The sequence below is a fragment of the Coturnix japonica genome, chromosome 4 (assembly GCF_054131305.1).
Source record: "Coturnix japonica strain WE chromosome 4, WE-NBRP24, whole genome shotgun sequence".
NCBI lineage: Eukaryota > Metazoa > Chordata > Aves > Galliformes > Phasianidae > Coturnix > Coturnix japonica.
In genome coordinates this window covers 60,554,104-60,573,420 of record NC_140666.1, presented here as the reverse complement: position 1 = coordinate 60,573,420, position 19,317 = coordinate 60,554,104, and the positions used below count along the sequence as shown (strand labels likewise).

Here is a 19,317-nt window from a genome sequence, read left to right as displayed (position 1 = left end):
TTCAGGCATCTCTTTGTGTTGGCATCACCAAGGCTTTTAGCATTGTATTTGTGAATATTTCAGTTCTTAATGGCATTTACTCTTGTGACAGCCTTGTAAAGTGGCAAAGCATTGATCCATTTCAAAGACTGGGAGGTAGGGCAAACTGAAATTTAAGTGTCCTGTGAAAAAAAATCTGTGCCTGAGCCAGGACAAGCAATGTTGTGCAACATCATGAATTGCATGTGGCTCACTGTCTTGTCCATGAGATCTGTTTGACTTAAGCAGGACCTCACTCTATCAGTGAAAACAGTATTAAAGAATCCAAATTAAATGCTCTGGCTTGGGGCATTTTCAGAGAGAAGACCCTCATATAAAGAATTTTCTGACCTACCACAATTTTTGTTCCTCACTTTTTAATATTACTCCCTAAACTTCCAAGTCACAAATTCTCTGTCTTAATCATACCTGCATCTTTAAATAGTTGTAGACATATGCTTCTTGACATCACCTTTTCATCGTGGGCACCTCTGATATGTTGGCAGCATACTCTCAAGACATAAAATACAGAGTAATGTGCAGAGAGACACAATGAAAGTTCATAAAGCCCTGATATCCAAGAAACACAAACAGCTGAAAACTTACTTAGCTAGAAGACCAGATAAGAGCAATGCACGCCTGCCCCACACTTTGTTGCACTCCTATTTTCCCTTGACATGTCAGGGTAATACAAGCATGGATTTGATCTGTCACAGCTGGACACATGCCACAAATAAGAGCCTATATAATGAGTTTTAAGAGAACCCTTGCTTCTATTTCACTTTGTCTTGCCCTCCAGATTTGTGTAGCACCAGATCCCAGCATTCCATGGTAGGAGAAAATATTGGAACTCTTTTTCCACATAGATTTTTAGCTGCTGTTCTGATTATCATGGATGCTTTGTATGAATGTTCCTTGCTGATCTCTTTACTCGCACCAGTGAACTCCAGATGAAAACCCATCATTTAAAACCACCCTCCTGCATTGGATCCCAATCCACACCCAACTCCTTGTGACAGGTGCAGATACAAAAACAACACAGTGGTTCCACAGTGAGGTGGAAAATTCTGTGTCAGTGTTCTTAAAAACTCACTATTTCCTTTGCTAATGACCTCATTTGATAAAATGGCAGAAAATGTGACTATTTAATGCCATTCAACAGCAAGTGATTCCATTGGAAGTTCATTTTCAACAGGCTTCTATCCAAGTCTAGGAAGAAGAAGAGTGAAGACATAACCAAGCCAGCCAAGCCACAGGTGCAGCAACCTGCATGGGCAAGAACAGGACCCTGAGCTCTCACAGTAAAAAGATTATATCAGTATTTTAAAGTCTCTGTTTCTGTTGCACTGAAGAAACTGAAGTTTAGTGTACAACTGTACTATTCAAGAAGGAGGTTTGTGCTACAATACTTTGCCCTTTTGCAAGAGTTTAGAAATCCTTGTGCTCAGTTTCCAACAGACAATTTAAAACCCACTAAACGGTGCACCTGTGTTCTCCAAGGTTTAGCTGGTTGCTAAAATTATTTGGGACCATTAATCATTCTCTTGCAATTGGCAGGAACAAGAAAAAAGTATGGAGAGAACGACCTGGTTCCATGATGTCCCTTTTGCCTATGAAATCTGAACACCTTTAGAAAGCACATTTTCAAAGGTTATGAAACCAGTTTTGGAGAGCACTTACACTAATCTCATACTTTAGAAAGAACACAGAACTCATTTTCTTCAGTTCATGCATCTGAAAGGCAATAAGGAACCTATAGTCTTCATTGTAATTATAACCACTGTAATTAAGAGCACAATTTTCATGCATGATTTGGGGTAATAAGTGTCTTTAGCTTCCTGAACTCCCTGAAAGCTTGAAATGATGCTTTTGTTCCACATTGTAATTTCACTTCTGCAGCTGAGGGGGACACATCATTCGGAAACATTTGTTTTCTTACAGGTGTTTCTGCTAACTAGAGATAGACTGTCTATGTTATGGTGCCTCCAAAACACATGGACACAGATAGTTACCTGCTCTGCAAGGGTGCAAGAACACAAAGAACTGGGCAGCCCCCTGCAGAGAAACCTTCCTTCTAAAGCCCTACTGCTCCATTGCTGCTCAGCCTGTCCCCTCTCCCATGCCCTGACAAGGCAACAGAACAGATGGAGTTCATGGCTTGCCTGCTTTGAAGGTGATGGAATCCTATTCAGGGTGGAATCAAACCCACAGCATTGTTCAAAAAGAAAAGAAAAGAAAAGGAGGAGTTAAGGAATAACATATGCTTGTCTCAGTGCAATACTCACCCTAAAACCTAGCTGTCAGCAGTACTGAACATGCATTATGATGGGGTGCTCTAGCTCTGAGTACCATGTGTGCAAGCAAAAATTCTGCTGATCTTTGCAGTTTTTATCCCTGGTTTAGCCCAGAGAATTTTCTTTGCATAAGTTCCCACATACTTTGAGGTCTGGGCTCAGTCCTATCAAAACCCCAAAGTAAAATTTAGAGAATTCTGCTTCCATTTCTACCCCTCCAACATATAAACCTTGCATTTCAGACCTGTTTGCTGTACCTGACCCAGACGTTTCTCCAGCAAGCTTTTCAATGCAAATCATTTGAGTTTTCAGTGGGGACCAAACCTGAAGTCAGGCCAGCTCAGAGTGATTTAAAAATTGTGCAAATATTTTACATGGCTCTAAGAAATAATATATCATTTGTGCAGGTTTATATACCCATAAGCATATGCATTCATGCCTGGGTGGTAATGACTTTCCCATGTGATGAATTATTGGGAAGGAATGGATGAATTGGAGGTATGTTAAAGTGACAGCTCACTCTGTGGCTTCAACAGAGAGCAGATACTGTGCTCCTTGCATCAATTTATTTCTCTCCTCTGCAATAAATACTTCTATGTGGGGCTACTCCCTTCTGCCCTTCTTTCATCATATGATTTCCTAGTCACAATTCACCTGGTTCCTAAAACCATTTCTTCGTCCTTTTTATTGACAATATCAGAGGAAAACTAAACAAAGCAACAACAACAAAACAAGCTTATTTCCTTTCCTATCCAGGGACCTCACTGGGCATTGCAAACAGCGACATCTCTGCAGGGCTCCAGATCAATGGATGCTGTCATTGAGCAATTTTAATCATGTTAACACCACAGCAGAGTAAAATCCATCTGATTCTCTCTTGCTAAAGAGCAAGCTCAACACCTCTACCAATTGCTGCAACTGCTACTTGGAAAAGCTTATTTATCTGTGGATAAAAATCAATCTGCAACAGCTACTGTCTTCTGCTCCCTTCTAACCAAACCTGAATTCACCCTCCAGGAAATGCAGTTTGATCCCACACCTGCCTTCTTTACAACTGAGATTAGCTATACTCAGGCAATCCTGAGGAGCAGAGGTCAAAAATAATGCAGCCCCACATTGTGGGCTGGTGGAGGAGCCTGCGCTGCTTACAAAGAGCCACAGAAAAAACAGATGCCAGCATCAGATTCTTGTGAGTAGTTTTTATAGCAGTTGTGCTTGGTCATCACACAGAAACATAAAAGAACAGCAGAATTTGCTTACAAAGACACCATACGATGCTGAAAAACATTTAACTGCATTCTTGCAAAGAAGGAAAAACAGTTTTCCAGCTCTACCCACACATCCCTCTATTTCATCTGACTTCCAAAGACTCAGTTACAACCCAATCAATAGTAATTACCCATCATCTATTCTTTGCCCCTCAGTGTGCTGTCACCTGAAGGTGGTCCCCAACCACCTGGCACACTGGACTTGCAGGAACACTATTTCTTGAAAAAGCTGTCATTTCTCTACTAATAACTCACTCTTCCATCACTAAATAAAAATGGATTCTGGTTGCACCTTGAGAAGGCTGTAAATAGAATGAGGCAGTTTTCCGATGAGAACTGTTTCTTAGTTCTTAGGTATTTATTTCAGCAAGCTTAGACTGTGTCTAAAGTGCTAAAACAATAATAATCAATTTTCTGCTTATTTGGTGCAAAATCTCCTAAGAATTAAGGAATTCATCTAAGGATTTCTAAAGCAGCCCATGAGGATTCATAAGCATAGCGTACCTTTTAAGCGATCCTTAATGAATGCTCTAGGAGCATTTGCACTTGTTCCTGTGTCATCGCTGAAATTATTCTCAGCATCCAATGTTCTCTCAAGAAAATGTTAGAATATTCCAGTGATTTAAATGATAATCCAAAAAAAAGCGACACATCTATTTCTGCAAGATAATTTAAAGATACTTACAGGATCAAATGTATCAAGTTGGCAAAGTAACTGCCATGTATAGCATTGAAATGTATGTATTCAGGGGTTTGAAATTATCCTGGACAAATAAAGCCAAAATATAATATAGTAAAAGATTTAGCAGAGAATCAAGCCATCCAATGGAACCAGCAATCACTAAAGCTCTAAAACAGGCGAGTAACAACTCAAGTAAAATCTAAGTTACAGATAAAGACTAGCATTTGACTGAATAAAGAAGGCTTAAAGAAGCTAAAAGTTATAATACAGCTGTAATGAGATGCTCAGAGCCATAAATTAAATGACAACTATAGGAGTCACTGAGAGTCTCCCCTTTCAGCTTAGTGTTCCCACAGGTGGCTCAGCCCAGGGGGCTGCCTACAGCTGGTGAATAGCAAATCTGCCAGGGATAGAGCAGCAATCTTGGGAAGGTGAGAAGTGACACAGGCATGAGGAAGTTCATCTGCCTAGGAGAACACCTTAGAAAGAATGTTTTACACTTGTTACATGGTGGTGGCTTTGCTCCACTGTGGCTCACCACCCATGTTCCGCTTACACAGGCTCAGTTCTTTACTCCCCTGATACACTGCTCAGTCTGCTCACCTCTCAGTGTTGAGAGAAATCAGCTCCCATGGGCTGGGGCAGAGCAACTGCATGAGAAAGGTGTAATTTGGAGTTACATAGGGTCAACTCTCTCACCAATCTTGAGTGGGGACAGCAGGGCCAAATGGGTGCCACAAGTGGTTTCCAAATAACATACTGCATTAACTCTACATTTGGTTTTCCTGTCACTAACAAATAGGGAAAAAAAAAACCACACCACTTTTTAAAGTTAGGAAGCCCCCTTATGTGCTAAATTTAGTGGCTGCCAATGGAGGTGTTTAAGAAGCATTTAGATGTTGTACTGAGGGACATGGTTTAGTGGGAAATATTGGCAATAGGCGGATGGTTGAACGGGATGATCTTAGAGGTTTTCTCAAACCTTGGTGATTCTGTGATGCTGAAGAAAAAACAGGAATTGTTTAGTCAATGCTATCTGCATCTGCATTAGCCAGATCTAACGTGGAATCAAATACAGTTCTAGGAATAAAGATACTTGTCATGAGATGCTCTTCTTTTTTAGAATAAATAACATATATATTGGGTATGTCTTCCTGATACGACTTTATTGCTCCTAGTCCATATATTTCTACCACCTCCACACTGTTATTTTAATTCCAGATAGCATTTGTTTTGCAATTTATAAATGCACCCTGCGTAGCACTGTTTGCATTTCCCTCTTGGGATTACAACTATTATGTCCCATCCAAGGGATTGTCTTCTTTCCAACCACCCTGAACTCCTGTTTTTCACCCTGCTTTCAGCTTTGGTCCCAAAACTGTAACTAAAAGACTTTCTTATTTAACAGATATTGGGAACATCAGTTAAGTTTATATAGATGAGCATGGCTCAATTGAAATAAATCATTAAGTAGATATTTGGGTTTTGAACAATCTCATGTTGAGAATATCAATGCTTCTCAAATATAATTCCCTTGCTTTCAAGTTTAAATGAGAAAAGATAATTAGTTCACCTTTAAATGCTACTTATTAACTTTAATACTGTTTGGCAAATACTGCTCTTTTCATTAATTTATGTTCTCCTTGAATGCATTTTCAGAATCTATATAAAGTTTCAGAGTATTTTAAGATTTTAATGGGCTGTTGAGCAACATATGAAAAATAAAGTAGTGTTTTAATCTCTGTGGTTAATGGCAGAACTGGAGACTGGATGGAAATTACAGTTAGTTTTCATCAACTGTCCTACACATAGTCATGATAACTAGAAGGTACTTCAGAGTCCCAAGTCCAAGCAATTGGAATCCTGATTTTAAAGTTACGTTCAGTCCTTTCTGTTCAGCTCATCTCAGAACTGAGCTGCTGATATGATTTATTTTGGGTTATCTCATTGGGAGCAATCTGCAGAACAAGTGCATACCTTCCTACAAAATGCTGCTGTGCTTGTGGAAATAAATCCATTACAGCAGTCTCATAAAAGAAAAGTGAGTAACCTTCTTCCAGTGAGACACTTTGGCTGTGTATTTCAAATACAAAATATTTCATTTCTAAAGTTTTGTGGAAGGCAGCTAGTGGCCATTCACACCATTTCAACAACCTCAAGAGAAAGTGTTTCCCAGGAAGAATGACAAATGGATACCCTATACTGACATCAGCCTCCGCTAGAAAGTACAGCTGAAGCTGTATTAGGAGATGTATCATCATCTGCATGACCTCAGATGATGATGATAGCAATTTCAGGAATGTGTGGTTTTGCCACATGAAGGCAAATCATGCCTCTCATAGCATCAGCCACAGATTTATCTTCTTTCTTCCTCCCTGCATACAACTGCACCACAATGGATGCATTAAGTTCCTCCTCTCTTCTATTGATGTGATTGTTTTCCTTTGGGAAAACAACATTTTGCTATTATTAGTTAGCATCCTGACACTGATTCTTCTGCTGGCAGCCCTTTAAAGATGGAGAGTGACTTAAAACAGTGCCACAACACTGTATAATGTGAAGGCAGGGTAATCAAACCACCGTGTGAGCTCCTTGATGGCAGTACTACCCACACACAGACTCTTAGGCCCATAAAAGGAACAACAAAAAACCAGCTGAGATGTAATGGAAACATGAATTAATGACTACGGGTCCTCCTGTGAGACTCTTGGTCTCAGCTTTGCTGATTTCTAGGATGCCAACATAGCATTTTTGATATACACTAACTAAAAAATACTTTGGTCTCAATGAATGACCCTAACTTCATGTTCAAAGGAGCACAAACACAGGACTGGCAATTCAAACTTGTGCTTTTGCAGGTTTTTCACTCTTGGAAATCTTCTTAAATATATGGCAGACAGTCATTTGGACAAGCAGGTGGATCAGCAACAGTTTTTTGGGGGGTCTTACAAGTCAGAAAAACAAACTGTGGGCTCCTGTTGACAAGGAACAGCAGCACAGAGCTGCTCCCACAAGACCTCAGTGCACAACCAACTGGCTGCAAATGAAGTGCATAAAATGGAAGGGAAAAAAAAAAGGACTGAAACCATGTCATGTCACACAACAATATCTTCAGTGCTTGAAATGGATCAACAAATCTGCTAGCAGGAAAAAGGAAAACAACCCAAGAAAAACATCCCAAACTAATTTATCAGCAAAAGACTTCAGAAGATCATGTTTTCACAGTGGTTTCAAAGTGAAAAGCAAGATTTATCGTCACTGCCTTTACAGAGGTATTCACAGAAAAGCAGTAACTTTATCCCAGAGACAAAATGTACAAAACTAGTCGATGCTTCCAAAGGGAAATAAAGCTGCTTTTCTGTCTCACAGATCCTGCTGGCTGCCAGTGTTGACACAAAACTCACTCTTGACCGAACTCCCTGAATGCTCAGCAAGCTCAGTAGGGTGTTGTAGTTGTTTTGTTTATTTATAAGCGTGGCAAGTTTCCTACAGTAGCTGCTACCACATTTAAATGATCTTGGCAAGAGCAAGGCGTGCAGGATACATTGTGAAGGAGGGCCGTGTCATTGCCTGGCAAGCAATTTCCTTTTCTTTTTTCTTTTTAAAACAATTTTTCCAGCCTCTAAGTGTTACTATTTCTGAGGATATTTGAAGTCAGTAAAACGGTAGGAGTGCCTGCAAAGAGATAAACAAGGACTCTGAAAAAAACCTTGCTCTGACCTTGAGGCTGAGGACAATACTGAAGGCTCTCTAGGCAGGCTTTTTTTTGCTCACTACAACTGCTCACAACAGATGTACATTACCCTGCTTTTCCAAAAGGTATCATAAAAGTCATCGCATTTCAACAGCCCATAAAACTAATGAGAAAGACTTATTAAAACTGAAGAGTATTTTCCTGGATCTATAGTAAGTCTACAAGTAAAACAGCATTTAAATCTATCCAAGTTCACCCTCAGAGGAAGCAGAAATACCTTTCAGACCAAGTATGTGCAAATGAAACACCTCCTCATGCACAAAGCCAGGAAAAAAAAGTCCCTTGGAAAGTAAAACTCAAGTTCCTTGCAAAGTTTATGGCAGTTGATGTCTAGTGTAGCTGGCAACAGAGTCAATAAAGTTGGGAGTGACTCCGAAGTGTTCATTCCAGCAACATGATGCTTCACAAAGTTGAAAGCCTCATTTTAGATTTCACACAGACTTCTCCAGCAGCTACTGTAGGCTGTGAGTTAGCTATTTCATATGGTTATGATAGGAAACTCCAGCTATCAAGTAATGAATACGTTGATTTTGAAATCTGAATGTTCCACCTACACAGCCCTTTCACACCACAGTGCACACTGCTGCTATTTGTTGATTACCATATTGCTTTGTCTTTGAGAAGTAACTGATCAGTGAAATTGCTTGCAAGCCCCACACTGCACATGTCAGCCTCAGAACCATCTCAAAGCAATGTGATTTTAGAAATCATGCTAGTGACCCCCTTTGAAGCACAGTTATGAAGTTGTGTGTCCTGCTTGCAGGTCACGTACCGCTCTGCATACATCAGCTTCTTTCTACTAGCTATGCTCAATAGCAAAGTATAATCAGAACATATACTTAGGGATCCAGCTGGCTAAAAAACTGATTCACAAATGACGCGTCACCTCAGAAGCAATTCAGCACTTGCTGAACTTTAGCAAGAGATGACAACTGTGTACAGGACAGCAACAACAAAATGATGTTGCACACATAGCTAGAGGCACAGCACCATAAAACAAAAACAGTACATTTTCAGTGTTAGAAATTGCTTTCAAAGATATCCCAGAATGCTCAAAGTTTTTATCTTGTTATTTTAGGAATCTCTGAATGATTAAAATCAAGCAAACATAGTTTAAAGTTCTACAGGTAGCATGTTCGAGCAAAATGAGATAAGTGAAAAATGTAACTTATTTTTCCTTGCCAGAGTTTTAGGAAATGCCAGTGTGAAAACAATTCTGAGAAGAAAGAAAATAAACATAAGAAAGCCAAATAATCAGATTTCCTCATTTCTGCTTTGATTTACTCTTTAGAAACTCTCAGCCTAAAATACTCCCATCCTGTGAAAAAAAATTCAGTGTTCACGGCTGCTCAGTACACAGACATGCTTTCTATGCTTGTGAACTAACAAAATGAGTAATTATTATTCTGATATTAGAAAAAGATACAGGTATCAGTGTTAACAGCTGTTTCTAAGTGTTTTCTGTACAGTAGAGTGAACTATCAAGAATGTGAGCCTGATTTCCCTATACTCGGTGATACAGGAGCAACACAGAACTAGAGCAGCCCACTACGAAAACAGAGCCTTTTTGCTGTGCAGCCACCCATCTGTTGTATTTGTAAGCTCTTTGCTTCTGATGGAATAACCAGAAACCAAATTCTGATCTCAGTCACAGTGGGCCAGGTTTATCTCACTGTAATAGAGGTCAGAACCTCAATTAAATATTCTGTATATGCACCCACATAAATGTAATACCAACTAGCAAATCAGAACAAGACTAGCGTCTTAATTGGTTTATTTCCATTTGTAGTTTGCATGGTAAATTTACTGCAATGATTCATGCTTTTTCTCTTGTCCTCACTTTCTTTTTCACCTTTGCTCTCCAAGAGTATTACTGATTTCTCCCTTCTTTGAATGCTGCATAATCTGGCAAGTCGAAGGGGACCATTTCAATGGCGATGACTGGATCAGGACATAACCTTGAGTAGCAGCACTAAAGAAAGGCCACTCCTGGACAAGCTTGTTGCCACTGCTGTTAAATCCTGTTAAATCTTATGAAATGAAAACCCTTTTCAGAGACTACTGTCAAAAGCAGTTGATGAGAAGGAATGCCTACCTGAATACAGCAAGGCTCAGGGACCAGAGCACTAGTGGTTTCCTCAGTTCAAATTTTGCTCGTTTATTCATTAGGTGCCGACCACCAAATATGAAGGCAGCGTACAGTGCTGAAAATAGAAAAGATTTCTTCCTGCAAAACAAAAAGAAAAAACACCTGTCAAGAACCAAATTAGTATCAGATAGATAGCAGAGTCACAGCTGGACATAACTGCCAAGTACTTGTGTGTTTCCTTGAAAGGAAACTCTGCAGAAGACATTCCTGCAGCCCAGTGGAGATTTCTGTTCCTGTATGAATCTACATGTCAGCATACAGGTCCAGGTATCACTGCAAGCAAAACTGACCCCGAGGTCATTCTCCCCCAAAGGACAGCCACATTTGGTGCTTCATATTCCTCAATTTACAAAGACTCATCTTCTGCGAAGATCAGAATAGACACTAGAGTTCTCACATGGTCCTCCACCTTCTGTAAGTACAATGAGGTGAATGCTTCATGAGGTTTTGTGACTTGTTTGTTATTTTCATATCTACTTCCTGGTACCTGGCAATTTTGTTTCCCACTGTTTCTTACCAAGAGATACTTAAAGATCTTGAACATTTCCAGGCATTATGGATCTCCCACCAGGGCCAGATGCAAGAGGTCAATAGCCCTGTTAAGCCGCAATGATGCTGTGTCATGCCCTGCTTATAATTGCCACTGTGGGAACTCCAGTGAATGTGCTGAAAGGTCATGCAGGGCTCTTTTGAGAACTTCAATGATACTGGTAAAATTGCAAGCCTTATTTTTTACAAATGCCTGACAGTAGCCCAGCTCAGCAATAATCAGCAAGCATTTGAACTCCGGTACTCTAATTCACTGCAAATCAACCATTGGATGTCAGAAATAGACTCAGTCTGGGATTTTTACCTACATATCACTGCATTACACTGAGTAAAATACCATTAGTGTACAGCTCTAATGGTGGCCTGACTGGGTGGATATATTTAAGAGCAGATTTTTCTCTACAAAAGCTAAAATTATACACAATAATATCAATGGAATATGGCTTTGCACCAGGAGGTGTTGGTTCTTTTTGAATCCCAGAAAGGAAGACACACCTTCTTGAAAGCCAACTATTTTATCAGTAACCCAGGAAAGGTGACAGCAAGCTAAAAGATCTCATGTCCCTTCTGACATGGGAAGGAGGAACACTGTAGTCTTCATAACTGCACTGGACTCCTTTCTTCCTCAGCAAGATACACCATAATAATTCACACTAGGTGATATTTCATTTTAGTCCTTGTTACTGACATTATTTCTTGTGAGTTCAATCAGCTGAATGAGGTCAACAGCCGTATTACACTAATTAGAACAGATAAATTTAAGGTCACTTTTACCAGCTTCATAATGAGTTCAGCATTGTCTGCAGCAATGGCAAACAGCATTCCCATTGCACACAGCTCTGTGCTGGCAGTGCTAGACATGAGGTGTGACTGTTTGCATGATGTGATGCTGAGAGCAGCTGGAAGCTGTTTCAGATAAGGAACAAGGCAACACCTATCTCCTACAGAGGAAAGAACAATACTGAATGAGGATTAGTCTGACTTTGAATGCATTTTATTTTTAGTTTTGATGACTCCTGATGACTTTTATTAACTTCTACTTTTGCCAGCCAAAGATCTTAGAATTTTCTACAGTTTGAAGCACAACAATGGATAAAGGACTGGATAATCCAGGCGATACAGATATAAAGAAACTGCAGAAGTATGTACTCTTACTGATCTGTTCAACAGCTTTAGATTGGTATTACCCAGTCCCCTTGCAATAATTTTGCGATAGACATTCATAAGAGGTTCATGCCTACAGACTGGTTCCTGGACTGGAGATACAAAGCAACAGCATTCTCACAGCACTCATTTTTATCTGACACACTTTAAGCCAAAAAGGTTCATACCAAACAAGGATTTTAAAGACAGAGCTTTGGGGTCACTCTACAGCACTGCAACTTTCCATTGCTGCTATATGTAGAGACACTAAGCAGAACAACAACCTCAAAGCTTAGAAAAAATCCCCTGCAAGTAAGTCTGTGGCAGACTCACATCCAGTCGCTTCAATGCTAGCGCGTTCATGTGTTTGCCATCAACAATGTTCTTCAGGGTAACACAGTAGACATAAAGACAAGGCTGCTAAATCCTCCACATTTTTCTGGCATTTCTGTTTCTCGCAGTTGTCTCCCACCTTCCTACATTTTCAGACTTCAGGGGCTAAGTACTATCCATGCTGAATACAACTCCACACCCTGCTGTAGAAAGTTGCCAGCTTGTCCCCCCAGAAGGGAGGGAATTTTCTAGAGAAGCTGTAAGATGCTCTGCTTGGTCTGAAGGTTTCTGTGAAAAGGGAAAGGCTGAAAATGCAGGTGACATCCCTCACCTAGACACATACTAATAGACTCAGGCTGCCAATGCTGCACAAAGAGCTTTGGTCACTGTCTCATAAAAATCCTAAAGCAGCAAAAGGCATTACTACTTTCACCTGGAACACAGCCCACACTATTTGACTGACCCTCTACATTGTGTAAATCAAAGAGAGATTTGGTTTTTCATAGAAGAGTTGATTATGTGATTTCCAGAGGCTCGCACCCTTCATTAGATTTGCCTCCTGTTAGAGCAACATAGATGGGAAAGAAGAGAAGGAAAAAAGTACAGCCAAGAAGAGAGAGGCAGAAATCAGTGATTTATAAAACACTGAAAAGAGAAGAAATGACATAGCATTCAAAATAACAGCCCAGGGCCTCGTGATGAGTCTCACATACAGCAGCACAAGCTATTCTGGCATCTATGATGTGAAGTGAGATTACCCAAAACGCGGCAACGCCTCTGACAAGGTGTTTGCAGCCCAGATGCACTGTTGTCATTTTCTTTTATTCTGAAAATAGCAGCCTGAGCCATTTCTGATGATAATGAGTGAACTGAGATAGATATATAAAATCTAATACTGCCAAAGGATTTTCTTTAATGGTTAAGGAAATCCTTACAGAAACACACAAAGGACAACCTCTGTTGATCTTTTAACTACTTCCTATAATGTAACACAGGATTAGCCCCATAACAGCACTCAGCAGGGGCACAATAAAGTGAAGCAGGGTTATCTGCTTCTCCTTGCCTCGTATAGGTTTTCAGACAAACTTATTATAAAGATGCATTTACTTCCTTCATGCAGAGCTGATTCTTAAATTCATTACCACTTCTGCAGAAGCTGTTAAAGGGAGCACAAGTCAAAAAAAAGCCCAGCAACAAAAAATAACATCCCTATTGCCAGAACAAAGTGCTTCAGGCAAGGAAACAGGCAGTTTCAGGGTCCTGATGTTTTTCTTGTGGCATTCGTCAACATTTTGTTTATCTTACAAAACATACATATTTCACTTAAAAAAAACAAAACAACTTGGTAAGATGAAATACACGACACTTTTCTTACCTGCTTCTCACAGCTTTCAACAAGAAAAACATTTGTATTTGTTACTGAAACTCCAAACTTGAGAGATACAGAGATAATAGGGGGATAGCAAGTCTTTAGCCACAGCAAACATGGACAAGCACAAATGAAGCAAGCCCTTAAATGAGGCCTGGGAAAAAGTCGATCCTGGCTCCACCCCTTCTGGTCACACAGGTACATTGCAACCACCTGAGCTCCCCTGAGTTGGCCCTGCCTTCCCACCAGGTGTTCAATCACTGCTTCAGGCCGTGGCTTAACATTTCCACTCCAGCAGCATAAATCATACAGCATCTCCATGGCTACGGTCCACTAGCAGTGGCTAGCAGCCTTGGCAAAGGAACTTTCTCTCGGAGGCTTGTTTAAGTATCACACATTCTGTATATACAAAAAAACGTTGTGAAAATGCTTCACAGTTTCTCAGGGTGTCTACTTCAGAAATGCTGTCGAAGCAGCCCTTTTTCTCCCTCTTCTCAGATTCAGTACTGACAGAGCCAGCACAAAGAGATGTAATGTGTCAGATGTGTGCATGGAAAAAGTCTGAGCTGGCACTACTGCCTTTGTTTCCCATTGACCACACCAGCACTGGAGAAAAAGCAAAATGCAGAACACAAAGACTAGCCTGAAATGTACATGCCAACGCAGACCGATTTACTCCTACAGCCTAACCATCTTTTGACATTTATATTTAGAGCAGCAGTCAGACATGAGGGTAGGTGACTCACCAATGACACTCTTTGACGTCACAGGCTACTGGAGTGTAAGCAAGGATACATCTCAGAACAATTCTCTGATTTCCAAAACTTGCCTCGCAAGGAATGCACAGACCTCCAGCTCCCTTGTAAATGGCACTGCTGGATATGTGAGTGCACTCCTTGCCAGCAGTCAGAGCATCTCCTCATGCACCCTTCCACCAGTGGCAAGAGAAGAGGAGTCAGAGAATAAGTCCCAGGCAGGGTTCACTATCCCCACAGCTGCATTTCATCATATTTATGGAATTAGCAACATACAGAAGCTACACCACCCTCAATCCATGGGCTCAAATCCATGAAAAAGCAGCTTGGTTTAAAGGGAACTGACTTTTTTTGTTTGTTTGTGTGTGTGTGTGTGTGTGACTTGCCATAAAATCACATGCATCTGTGATCCAGCTGTGTGCCTGCCTACAGATAGCCCCTGTTCCCCATCACCAGCATGTGTGGGCATTGCCCCTGGGGAGGTAAGGACAGGTAGTGAGGGGCCACACCCTCCTCATTAGCCATAAACTAAAGCGAATATAGCTAGGGAAGAAAACAACAATAGGAAACCCTATAATTTGCTTTCCTTTTGTAGGGGAAATGTTAGAGAGGTGTAAAGGTGCTAAAATGAAGTTAAAATTCATGGACAAATGTTTTAGATGGAAGAGTCAAACTCAGCTGTGAAGAATATGAAAGCCCTTGGTCTTTATAATCTTATAAGCTTAATGATACAAACTATAAACCCTTAAAACATGTAAGCTACAATCCCAAATATCTGCAATATCATGAGAAAAAAAATACTCCTCATGTGGAAAGCACTGCAGAAAACAAAATCCCCAGAAGTATGGGTACTGAAACCAGCTGCCAAAAGTTTATTATCTCTGAAGGCAAATCAGCTTTATCCTGGGCTCTGTCCTAGGTTTCCTCACCTTATAAGTTGTGCTGTGAACAGAGACCCTCCTAACACAGATTGTAGGTGACTGTGTGCTTGCAGTGGTGGCAGTCTTCTGGGTGTCTTTACCTAGGAAAGCAATGGAAATCCCAGCCTGGCAGGCCGGATGTCCTCACATTCTGCTGGCATCGCTGTTGACAGCATTCAGCCTCTGCTAGAGCCTGTGTGCCCATCTCCAGCATCTTCATTCTTCCTTAGGGACAGGCCAGAATCTGAGCTCATTGCTGACGCTCATCGTAAATAACTACTGCAATGGCCCAAGATTTACAGCATCAGAACTACAGGTTGACTCATTGGAATGCACTGGCAAAATAGTGACCATCCCTGGCCCTGTTAAGAGTCTTCATGGCTGCTGATGTAGTCAGAAAGACTTCCTCTCCGATGGGAACCTTGACTAAACTCATTGGTATCCCTTTGATATGTATGTACTTAATGCTAAGAATTATAATGGCTATAAGAGGTGATGGAAGTAGTGTCTCCCTGGGCCCTCCAGGCTTTGGTAGGCCTCTTAGGCAGCTGCTGGAGAGATGGCAGAGAACAGAGAAGCCAATGTAGGTCAGAACATTGCAGCTCTGATGAAAAGCTACAGTACTTTCACTCTTAATTTCATCAATGCAAATTTAAACCTCTGGCCTCTACAGTAAAAACCTGGAGCTAGTAAACAAGCTCAACAGCAAGTGAACTTGGGGACTACTGACCTACATCTCTCCTGTTTAAAGCTGCTCTATTTGTACTGAGGTGTCACCTGTAAGTGATTAATGATGATACAAGAGGAGTTGTGTTATACAGACACAGCTTGAAAATAACTAGATCTCCTATTGCACCACTCCTTTGATCTGCTTCATCTGATCAAAACAATCAATGATTACGACATTTAATGAGTTTATATTTAAGTATTACATCAACGTAAGACCGACAGATCCAGCAAGACCCCTCAAAGCAATTTCTGAATGTTATTTATATAGACAAGTGCGGCTTTAGTCAGTGCTTTGGGGACAGATATTCATTTATTTGACAGGACATGATGCAACACTGGAAATAACAAATCAGCCAGACTTTGCTAACATTACGTATATCCCTGCATCTGCAGGTACACCTATGCAGGTCACCTATCTCTAGTATTGGATATGCAGCTTGTAAGTACCCTTGGAAATAGCGACTGTTGGATCTCCAAAAATATTAGGAATAAAAATAATAATTTAAAGAGCACTAGTTAAAAAGAAAACAACGAACCAAAACAGGAAAAATGCAGTGATTGCAAGCAAGTAGCATGCTGTTTTTCAGTCTGTCCTAAAAGACATTCCAGCCGATGTTGCTCCCTTTCAGCCTTCTGCAGTATTACCCCTAAATGATGTTGCCACAACTGCTACTGGATTGCAAAACACAAACAAAACACGATTTCATCTTTCTGAGCAGGTTCCCAGCCAAAAGAGACATACAGGATTCTCCTCTGGAGCAGAGCGTAACCTTAGAAACAGGGCAGCCACGAGCCGTGTACAAATAAGCCCTTATATGTCAGGCTTGATGACCACCTTATGGACAGGATCACTTTGTAACTCTTTCAGTGCTGGCAACAATTAAATTATCCTCGAGGAAACCAAACTGATGGGATGCCTGAAAAGCACAACAGATTAGAATGACCTCACTCCTCATCTAAAGGCCGACATCTAGAGAGATGGACCTGAGCAAGCCAGCAATGCCATTTTGTGGCTTAGGTCTGATTAAAAGGGGACACTGGTGCCAGTGACATCTCTGTAGCAGAGCTGCAGAGTAAAACAACTTGCTTTCAAAGCCTATAAATTCTCATTGCTCTGTGGAGGAGGCGGGGGAAAACAGTGCTCAAAAAAAAAGATATTTGAGCCGAGAAGGAAATGAAGGAATCTGTTCCATCATCCATCAGTGAAGAAAAATCAGGCCACCTGGAGAACGACTACCAGCTCTGACCGGTCCTGCAGTATCTTTTGATGCATGATGGCAAAGATTGCTTGAAGTATCTAATATAATCTCAGGATATCTGACCTTTGTCTACTGTTGTGCGATCAAGTGACGAAGGAAGCCAATGGAAAAGCTGCAGCGAATGTGGACCTAATCCTTAATTGAAGGAAACCAACAGAATCCACAAAAAAATGGTGCAATCTTGCATTTTTTCAATTGCATCTCTAAAACAAAGAGCCCTTCCAAACAGCCACTCCCTCTTTTACCAGCTGGGTAGCAGGCTGGAAAAACATTTTCCAGCAGCTGGAAGAAGCTCAGAGCTGCCACAAGTCAGGCTTCCATGTTGCTGCCTCCTTATGACATGATGCTCTGCCTCTTGTCCAACGTGTCCCCTAGCAGGGAATGCGTTAGCTGGCTAAGTAATAATTAACAAGTGACATTTTCAGGAACTAAACTTCACTAAATATGTAAGAATTTTACACCTTTATTTCTAGTAGAGGCTTCCATCCTCAGACTAACACGTTAATTCATTTCTGAGTACTTTCTATCTGTTAAAATTCCCCTGTCATTAGCCACGACCTATAGCCTTTACCTTAAAATCCAGATCTGTTCTACCTGAAATCAGTACCTTTAAAACAGAACATTACAAAGATAAAGGAAGAGCCTGAATCCAGCTAAACATATTTGAGAAGAAAATGTACAGCACCCTGACAAATATTGCCAATGGTAAACCAGTGGAAGTAATTTTCTCTTTATGGTCACACTTCTCAGTAGCCAGCTCAGACAGTAACAGGCTGGATGACACTCCTAAAGCCTGCAGTGGAAATGAAGACTGAGCAGGAACATAGTAAACGTCTGTGATCCCCAGCACCCCTTCCCCAATTACTCCCACAGCCGGGCTGTTTTTTAGGCGTTTTTGGTAAACATCCTGTTTGCAGTCCTGAACCAGCCTGCAGCAATAGGCATAAACCAGCAGGAGTGGCACAAGGCAGTACAAAGTACACAGCATTAATGTGGCTTATCTATATCCTGTCAGCAATAAGTTGATGACAGCTCATTTGGGCTTTTCACCCCCTGCCTAAACCTTTGTGCCTGAAGCAGGCACCCACATTTCCCATAAGAGGTGATGGGACACACTAGCTTGGCCCAGCTGAAAAGCTGGGGTCTTTCTTTTTGCTTCCAATCATGAGAGCATGGCTGTTCCCTGCCCTTAGTTGCCGCCTCACCTAATTAGATGGGATCCTAAACTGCTTAGCAGTATTTCACTTTCCATGGCAGTACAAAGAGTCCAGGTTACTAAAGGATTAGTGAGCATAACATTAAATTGTTGTGTACACATGGAGAGGTTCAGATCCTGGTTTCTGCCAAATCATGGTCGCAGAGGACCTGTAGGGAGATAGGAAGTGCCAGGAGGAAAGGAATCTGGACCAGGGTGGAAGTGGCTGCACACGTGACACCATACAAAGGAAAACCAGCATGGCCAGGAGGGAGCAGTGACTGGCACACAGCTCCAAAGGAAGGAAATAAAAAATGCTTTTAAGCAATTCAAATACCACCTTCAGAATTTAATGACCTCAGTGACTAAGGAGTGTAAGCAACAAATTACTGTAAACCAACAAGAAAGCCTGCTGGCATGTCAGTGATACCACTTCAGACGTTTGAAAATAGAAAGCAGTCTCCCATAAAAGTAGAGAAATAAATAAGTGACCCAGCCGTTGCTTTTTTCCCAGAGGTCGCATAACCAGAATCTGTTTTACATCTCCATAGATATTCTTTTTGCTATCACTTGTCCTAATTGAATTGTCCACCACCAATTTCCTCTGTAATTGTTGGGTTTCTCTCCAAGGCAGGCTTACTAACTTAGGGCTTATACAGAGGTAAAGAAAAGTCTGGTTTAGTAAAGAGCCAGGACACTCCTCAATATATGTTTATATCACATAGAGGGTGCAATGTACCCATTTATTCTCATCACCCATCCTTACCACCTTCTTCCAGATGACTTCTACAAGACACCAGTAAACCCATCTCTCCTACACCTGCCCACTGCTCCTGTTAAGCTATGAGCAGCTGTGGTAATTATACACAAACCCATTTTCATTAACGCCGCATGCAGGGA

The 19,317-nt window shown here is 41.0% G+C and overlaps 1 protein-coding gene across 5 annotated transcripts in view; it reads right to left on the bottom strand.

Moving 5' to 3' along the window:
• Positions 1 to 19,317, bottom strand: part of ELOVL6 (ELOVL fatty acid elongase 6) — a 64,196-nt gene that overhangs the window by 12,118 nt on the left and 32,761 nt on the right. For 4 of the 5 annotated variants that reach the window (XM_085547061.1, XM_085547060.1, XM_015861984.3 and 1 more), the window contains one exon: positions 10,112 to 10,243. In XM_085547061.1, coding sequence (XP_085403187.1) covers positions 10,112 to 10,182 — 71 coding nt within the window. In that variant the 5' untranslated portion in view covers positions 10,183 to 10,243. Of the gene's footprint in view, positions 1 to 10,111; positions 10,244 to 13,565; positions 13,613 to 19,317 lie in introns of those variants that run through there. The other variant, XM_015861982.3, reaches the window with a different exon arrangement.